The sequence below is a fragment of the Herpailurus yagouaroundi genome, unplaced genomic scaffold (assembly GCF_014898765.1).
Source record: "Herpailurus yagouaroundi ecotype Mexico unplaced genomic scaffold, PumYag 220, whole genome shotgun sequence".
NCBI lineage: Eukaryota > Metazoa > Chordata > Mammalia > Carnivora > Felidae > Herpailurus > Herpailurus yagouaroundi.
In genome coordinates this window covers 7,688,281-7,696,816 of record NW_024412451.1, presented here as the reverse complement: position 1 = coordinate 7,696,816, position 8,536 = coordinate 7,688,281, and the positions used below count along the sequence as shown (strand labels likewise).

At 46.5% G+C, this 8,536-nt stretch overlaps 1 protein-coding gene across 2 annotated transcripts; it reads right to left on the bottom strand.

The window, feature by feature from the left end:
* Window positions 1-1,563: 1,563 nt before the first annotated feature.
* Window positions 1,564-3,909, bottom strand: LOC121018985 (protein FRG2-like-1). Of its 2 annotated transcripts, XM_040458136.1 has the most exons (4): window positions 3,688-3,909; window positions 3,346-3,414; window positions 3,043-3,123; window positions 1,564-2,796 (listed from the first exon to the last, which is right to left on the bottom strand). In XM_040458136.1, exons 1-4 carry the CDS (start codon window positions 3,872-3,874, stop codon window positions 2,231-2,233), a joined length of 903 nt encoding a protein of 300 aa, XP_040314070.1. In that variant the 5' UTR covers window positions 3,875-3,909; the 3' UTR covers window positions 1,564-2,230. The 2 variants fall into 2 exon arrangements, with proteins under 2 accessions (XP_040314070.1, XP_040314069.1); XM_040458135.1 differs by lacking the exon at window positions 3,346-3,414 and having other exon boundaries at window positions 3,694-3,909.
* Window positions 3,910-8,536: the final 4,627 nt, after the last annotated feature.

Sequence of the window (8,536 nt, the reverse complement as noted above, 5' to 3'; positions counted from 1 at the left end):
TGGCGCAGTCGGTTAAGCGTCCGACTTCAGCCAGGTCACGATCTCGCGGTCCGTGAGTTCGAGCCCCGCGTCAGGCTCTGGGCCTGATGGCTCGGAGCCTGGAGCCTGTTTCCGATTCTGTGTCTCCCTCTCTCTCTGCCCCTCCCCCGTTCATGCTCTGTCTCTCTCTGTCCCAAAAATAAATAAATTTAAAAAAAACGTTGAAAAAAAATTTTAAATTTTAGTTAACTAAGTGTAGTCTTGGCTTCAAGAGTAGAACCCAGTGACTCATCTCTTACACATAACACCCAGTGCTCATCCCAAAAAGTGCCCTCCTTCATGCCCATCACCCAAAACTCATTCCCCCCACACACCCCTTCTCCAGCAACCCTCAGTTTGTTCTCTGTACTTAAGAGTCCCTTATGGTTTGCCTCCCTCTTGGTTTTTATCTTAATTTCCCTTCCTTTCCCCTACGTTCATCTGTTGAGTTTCTCAAATTCCACATATGAGTGAAATCATGTTTGTTTTTCTCTCGTTTATGTTGCTTGGCATAATACACTCTAGTTCCATCCACATTGTCTCAAACGGCAAGATTTCATTCTTCTTGATTGCCGAGTAGTACTCCATTGCATATATATATACCACTTCTTTATCCTTCATCAGTCAATGGACATTTGGGCTCTTTCCATAATTTGGCTATTGTCCATAGCGCTGCTCTAAACATTGGGGTGCATGTCCACTTGCCCCACTCTTAATGGATTTTTAAGTGTACAAATACATTGAGGACTATATGTGCGATGTTGTACAGGAGATCTCTGGAGCTCTTGCTTAACTAAAAGTTTACTCTCATCTTTTTTTCTTTTTCAGAGTTTTCTTGCATATTTTTATTTGTATTTTCAGCTGTAGGGATTTTTTTTTTTTTTTTGTAATAACATGCTTGGATTCAATAAGGAACTGGTGGTATCTGTTTCAGAAACAAATTAAATTTATAAATTAGCTTAGGGACAATTGATGTTTGATAATATGAAGTTTTTCTACCTAAGAACAATGATGTGATTTTATATTTGTTTATGTCTACTTTCATATGTTTCTGACATCTTATATGGTTTCTCATATACACTTGATACATTTTTATTGGATTTATTCCCAGGTGTTCTGTTTTTTATTTTATTTTGTTGTATTATTTTATTCTTTTAAGATTTTATTTTTCATCCTTTGGTAATTGCACCTGCAATCCCCAAATGTAACTTGCCAATTGTAATTTTTTGTACACATGCAGGCACTTGTTGTGTATAATTTGAAGCCAGGGCATGGGTTCAAACTGGTTTATGTTATAATTGAATTGCCCCATTCAGTGGGATGATTAACTGCTATTCCCGTCCTCCAATAAGAGCTGCTAGGTGTAGCAAAGTCAAGGTGGAAATGCAGTAGAGGTGAAAAGAGAACAGGCTGCTTCCTAACCCTCACTTGCCATAAAACAAACTCCATCTAGATAAATATGAAGTTATCTAAGACCTACAATCCATGAGCAGCATTTTTATTTTATCGCTGTTATGTAGAAATTAGGAACCAAAGGACAAGACAATACGGAAAAAGGTTTATTTTGCTTACATAAAATTCTGCACATTTACAGATGAAAGACTACATGATCCCAGTGTAAAATGCAAATTGGAAAGTACATAAAATATATATAAAATGACAGCATCTATCTTAAATATCCTCTCATAAATAGGATAACTTGAAATCTGCAAAATAGAAGAAAACTTAAAATTTGGCATATGAGCCAGCTGTGAGAATAAGCACATACGGTCAATAACACTAATGTATCTTGAACCGGGTTTCATATAGAGTAACTGAAAAGCGAAGGACAAACCGACATGGTGACTCCACCAAACGGAACAGTACAACCATCCCTCCACATAGATGCTCCCCCAGGCCTGTGGCTTCAGTCCTCCAAGACTGGAGGCAGGGGACCCAAGACTTAGCGCCTTTTCGGATCAAAGGGGAGGAGAGAAGTATGTTTACTTGGCGAGACGTTGGCAACAACAGAGGAATTACAGCCCGATACCTGTTCTCATCATGAAATAATGCTGGGCCGTCCTAAGACCCTCAAAACACACTACAGTGCCTAACACGAAATCGGACACGAGCTCGTCAGCTCCGCACTCGGTGTCCGCAGTGCCTTTGCTCCGAGCGCCCCAAGTCTGACACGCGCGGTACCCGCAGTGTGGGCGGTAGCAGGGCCTTGGTCTCACCCCGGGGGCTGCGCGCGCAGCTCTGCGGCAGCGCGGGTGCCTTCCCCGGCGCGGGCGGCCTCGCTCCCGACCCCGGGCGGGGAGGCCCCGTGTCCCTCGCGGGGGGAGCCCCGGGCTTCTCCTGTATCCCCAGCTGGAGCCCGGGGGCCCGGCGGCGGGGCTGGGACGAGCCAGCTCTCTGCAGGGAAGACGTAGGCCGCCTGGTTGGCCATGGTGTAGACGGTCTGCAAGGCCGCGCACAGAGGCGCCCAGAGCCGCCCGAGCCCCGAGCGCTGCTCCCAGGTCAGCGGGGAACGCTCCCGCTGCTCCCACGCCCCAGCCACGTCCTGACGGACGGCCTCAGACAGGGCGCGCACGGCGGTCACCAGCCTCTTCCGAAGTGGGGGCGGCCGGTCTCCCGGGGACCTGCGCCTGCTCCGCCGGCCGCGCCCGGCGCCCCGCGCCCCGCGTCTCCTGCGCTGGGCACCCGCGGTCTCCTCGCTCTCGCTGCCCTGGCCCGAGTCCGGCGTCGTCCGCTTCCTCTTTCCCGGAGTCACACTGCGCTCACCTGCTGGAGAGGCCCCTGCGGAGGCAGCACGTGGCCGGGCGCCCCGCCAGCTGGATTCCCGGGGACCCCACCCCCTCGGGTGAACCTCCTGCCCGGGCTCTGGGACGAGGCGAGGCCAGGCCCGGCACCGGTCCCCCAGAGCTCCCTGGATTCCAGGGCCTCCTCACCCGAGTCAGCCCCTCGACAACCCTCTGTGCCCACGCCCCGCGTGCTTGGCCTGCCTTCCTCTCCGCGCACCTCCGCCCCAAAGCAAGATCCTACCTGCTGCCGGGGGGCAGGTGCTGTCGCTGGAAGTGACTTGCCTCTTGCCGGAGCCCTCCCAACTGGAGCAGCCTTCCGATTCTGTGGACAAGGCCAGAGGTTTTGTGACCGCCTCGGGCCGACACCCTCGCGGCCCTAATCCGTCCTGCACACGCGAGGACCGGGGCTGGCAGCCAAGGCCAGGTTCCCAGCTCTTCCTAGAGCCCAGGATGCGCGAGGGTGCCACCGAGCTCCAGTTCCCTGACCGGGGAGACTGAGCCGCCCCACGTCCGGTGCCCCCTCCGCAGCAAAACCAGCTCTCACCTGATCCGGAAATGCAGCTGTCCCTTTTGGGCTCACTTTCCCTGGGATCCTCCTCCTCTGTCTTGGGCTCTGACCCCGGGGGAAAAGAGGCCTTTTGCGCGAGTGGCCTCTCTCGAGGCCCGCAGAACCCTCTAGTCCATCCCACACCCCGATTTGTGGACGGTTCTCTCAGCAGAGGGTGTTCAGCCAGGGTCCGAGGTGAACCTGAGCAAGTTGGTCCCAGGGGATCAATGCCCCGTTTCTCAAGGCCTCCCCGGAGCTGGGTGATGTTCCTACCACCGATTTCCGAATACAACCCTGACCCCCACCCCTCCTTCCAGCCCCCCACACAACCCACCCGACTCCTACCTCGCCTTTGGGTGCGGCTCTCTCTCAACGGCGACAGTAACGTCTCCTCTTTCCCTTCCAGGGCTTTCTCCTCCACATCTGAGCCGCTTTCTGGGAACGAGTTCTGGTGGCAGGGCGGCCGGTCAGTGGGGTGTCGCACGGATGAGCTGCGGGGCTCTGAGCCCTCAGTTCCAGAGTCCATCTGGAAGCCCCCGGGGACGGCCTTCACCCTGCACCGCCGGGTCTCCCAAGTGCAGACCGCCCGCTGGCACCTGCCTTTTCTAGGCGCCCTCGCTGGGCGTGGCTCGCTCCTATTGGCTGGAAAAATTCCACCTTCCTGCCGCTCGGAAACCTGGGCTCTCGCGAGAGATGGAACGTGGCCGCTTGTGCTTCCTGTGGGGGGCCCCGCTCAGCCAAGGGGAGCCTTCTGCAGGGGCCTGTTGTGGTGACAAAAAGCGGGACAACAAAGCCAGGGGGCAGAGGGACTGGAAGGCTGGGGACCCCTCCCTCTCTTACTTCTGGTCCAACTCCCACCCACCACTAGTTAAGACCCTGCTGGATTCGTGTTCCTTCTTCCCAGGAGTACAGGGATTAGGTAGGTTTATCAGAAAGATTTCTTCCATATCGCTGGAAAACATGTATTGTCAGTATTCTTCTCACTGATAATTTCGTTCTGAGTAAGTCACAGGAAAATCGGACTTAAAAAAAATGTCCACCAGACCCCTCTGATGCAAAGGGCGTACTTCTCTCCTGTGTTTCCGTTCTTGGCCAAAGAGAGCGGGAACTCTGCCTGGACCTTTAAGGACTGGATGTCGCTGTAGGAACATGGACAAGTCAATCTTACCTATGAGTACCTCTGACAGATAGCACATGTTTATATAAAAGTGAAACCAGCAGTGAACTAAAAATAATTCACGGTGAAGATAGTTCGCCAATATTGATTTATTTTCATTAAAGGTTTTTAAGCCTTTTTAATAGTTTATTTATTTTGAGAGAGAGAATGCACGTGCAAGTGGGGGGAGGGGCAGAGAGAATCCCAAGCAGGCTCCTCACTCACAGTGCTCAGCACCATGTGGGTCTTCAACCCACCAACCCTGAGATCAAGACCTGAGCTTCACTGTCTGAGCCACTCAAGCGCCCTCATTAAAGGTTTTAATATGGAAATTTCAAGCATTCACACAATTAAAGACAATAAAGTGAATCTGTTTTTTAAGGCCACCTCAAAATGTGTCGGTGTTTTGCCATTCTTGTATCATCCACTGAAAACTTCTCCTTTGGAATGGGGGTTCGGTGGGAAATGGAGCTGGAATCTTGAGTGCAAATCGTGGAATTCAGGATTTCTGTAATCAACCAGTGGCGAGCCATAACATTCATCTCTAGTAAATAACTACTCAAGGATATAAAGATGAAAAGACTTCCAGTCTATTACAACACAAATTTATTTTTTGCTTAATTTTTTTTTATTTTGAAGATTTTATTTTTAAGTAATCTCTGCACCCAACCTGGGGCTTGAACTCACAATTCTGAGTACAAGAGTCACATGCTTTACTGACTGAGCCAACCAGGCACCCCTATTTTTTAATTTCTTAATGTCGTCTAATACCCAGTTCATATTCACATTTTCTGAAATTACTCAAACAAATCTTTTAATTGTTTTTTTTTTGAACCAGGATCTAAATAAAGTTCCTACATTACTAATACTTATTATAGCACTAAAACTAGAACATCTTGTCTGAAAATATAATTTAAGACCAGTTACAAAATGGAAGCACATACTTCCAAGTCCCATCATTCAGAGAGAAATATATCCAGGAAATATAAAAAGTAATATCTACCCATTAAAAGGAAAGAGAGACAATCCACAGTGAATTGAAAAAGAAATTAAAAAAAAAAAAACCAGCTCACGCATTAGTAAGCCTGTGATGAACATGATATTATGTTACATACAGCATTGCTGAGAATAAAACAAATGGAAATAAACAACATCACCAGCTCACATGCATAAAATTCAGATATTACTCTGTGTACCAAGGATGTGGGGAATTGAAGACTCTCCTCCAGGGTTAGTGTGGGTTGTGATTGGCTTAACCCCTTCAGGGGACAATATGGCCACTAAATATGAAGATGCCTGAAAACCATGATGCAGAAATTTGGTTCCTCACTTTTTGTTTATAGCAACAGGGAATTCATAGCAAACAAGAACATGGGCCAAGTATGTTCGTGGCAGCATTGCCAGTGAAAGGAAAATATTAGAAACAACATAAATCCCCTTGAATAGGATCAGAGATTAAAACCAAAAAGTCCAGTCTGTCGACCCAAGTAAATGGCAAACAGTGGTGCAACAGGATGAACTACAGGTATAGGTGGGAAAGGGAGATTCTTCAGAAACAATTGAGAGAAAAGTCATGATACAGAATTGAACAGTTGTGGATGTATATACATATCTTGCACTTTCAGAAAGCAATATATAATTTAAAAAGTATGTACATGTATGTTAAAATATCTTGAATGCTTGGAAATGACACTCATCAAATTATAGTTGATGGTATCAGATGTGTGGCAAAATAAAAAACAAATAAAAATGAAACAAAAATGCAGAGGAAAATTAACAGGAAATAATCCCTTTATATCTTCAGAGTGATTCATCAAAGTGGATTGTCTCCAGCTGGTGCGGTGAGCTCCAAAGCTTGAGCGGGGCCTCCTCGGGCATTAAAAAGGCCAGCTGGAGGGGGAAGCTTCTGGTCCACCTCATCCTTTCTCAATCATCCTGGACATATTCACTATGTCCCATGGAGTTTGCTCGGCATCCAAAATTTGAGCTGCAAGGACAGCTGAGTATCATCCTCCTCAGACCTTTTGATCTTTTGTCCTTGGTTCCCGATTTAAAATGGGTTGTGAATTGGAATTTAAATAAAAACTTAAATAAAAAAATTTTTTAAATAAAATAAAATGAGTTGCGGGTATGACTATTGATTGTATCATGAAGTTCCAGACACTTAAGAGGTTACATGTCTGTGGGCCCTCCAGAAAAAACAATTCCCAAATCAAAACGCTTGTCATGATAGTAACCTTTGAAAACTGCCTGTGATTGATGCTGTCTCACTGACCAGTGTCCTCTTCGACCCACAGATAATGTGCAAGAACTGTTATCAGGCCTGTGGACACATGGCGAGGACCAGGAGGTGTCCCCTGAAGGGCTGGGCTGGGGCCCTCGTCTCCCAGCCCTCGGCCTCCAGGGAGGAGAAGAACCTGGAACCAAGGAAGCCTCAGCAATTCCAGACCCCGGGCCTTTTGGCAAGACTGACAGAAGCAAAAAAGGCAAAGGTGAGGAATCTGGGTGGTTGAAGCCATCCTTAGAACTGGAATCCAAGGACGCTGGAATCCGATGTCTTTTTCTTTGTTCTGCATGCACAGCCATCTCCAAGCTCAGACAGAGATTCAATAGAAATATACAAAGAGCTCAATAGTTTTCAGGGTTCCTCACTCAGGAACGCGAAATGATAAATAATAATAATATATGTATAGAATATAATCATACATAAAAATTTACCCATTGTATATGTAAATATATATTTTATGTTATATAAATATATGAAATATATATATATATAACATATTTTTAAGGATTTTACTTTCACATAATCTTTGCACCCAGTGTGGGACTCAAACTCATAACCCTGAGATCAAGAGTTTTGTGCTCCACCGACTAAGGCAGCCAGGTCCCCCTATAACACATATATTTTAAATTGTATAATATATGTAAATATATATGATATATATAACTTGTATGTTATATATAACATACATATTTAGTATATAATGTTTAAATTTCTATATTTTATTATATTACATATATTTTAAATTTTGTATTGTATATAAAATATATAAAAATATAAAATAAAATTATAAAATTTAAGGAATACGTATGCTGAAATTTCTGGTTTTGTAGTTTATTTTTATTTATTTTGAGAGATAGAGACTAAGTGGGGGAGGGGCAGAGAGAGAGAGGGAGACAGAATCCCAAGCAGGACCTGTGCTGCCAGCGCAGAGCCTGATTTGGGGCTGGAACTCACCAACTGTGAGATCACGACCTGAGTCTAAATCATGAGTGGGATGCTCAACCAAGTGAGCGACCCAGGCGCCCCTTGAGGTTGGATACTTCTGTATATGTGAAATGACCATTTGCATTTCTTTTACTGTGAAATGTTTCCATAGGTCCTAGGTCTCTTTTTCCTTTTTTGAGATGTCTTTTTACTCTTCACTGAGGGTAAAACATATTTTATTTGACTGGTGTTTTTCTACAACATCCTACCAGGCTGACGCCTACCCACATATCCAGGAATAGATCTGACCTGTCAGGAAACCTGAGATGACATCCGCCCATGTGGATCCATCCAGCCTTCCATCTAAAGACTTGATTTGAAGGGGCACCTGGGTGGCTCAGTCGGTTGAGCATCTGACTCTTGATTTCAGCTCAGGTCATGATCTCGTCGTTTTGTGAGCTCAAGCCCCATGTTGGGCTCTGTGCTGACAGTACAGAGCCTGCCTGGGATTCTCCCTCTCTTTCTCCCCTCCCCCACTTGCATTCTCTCTGTGTCTCTCAAACTTAAAAAATAAAAAAAGACTTGAACTGAATTCTCTCTGAGCTCATGAACCAGCCTTAGGATGGGAGGTGGACTTATTGATGCACCCCATGCTGCACCCAAGCACTTTGGCCAGGACCCCAATTTCACTGCCATGCTGGTAGTCACAGTGTGCACAAGGTTTGCAGTGCCCAGCAGGAATGGTCCAAGTAAGAAAAATAGAGGGGCTCCTGGGTGGCTCAATCAGCTAAGCTTTGGACTCTTGATTTCAGCTCAGGTCA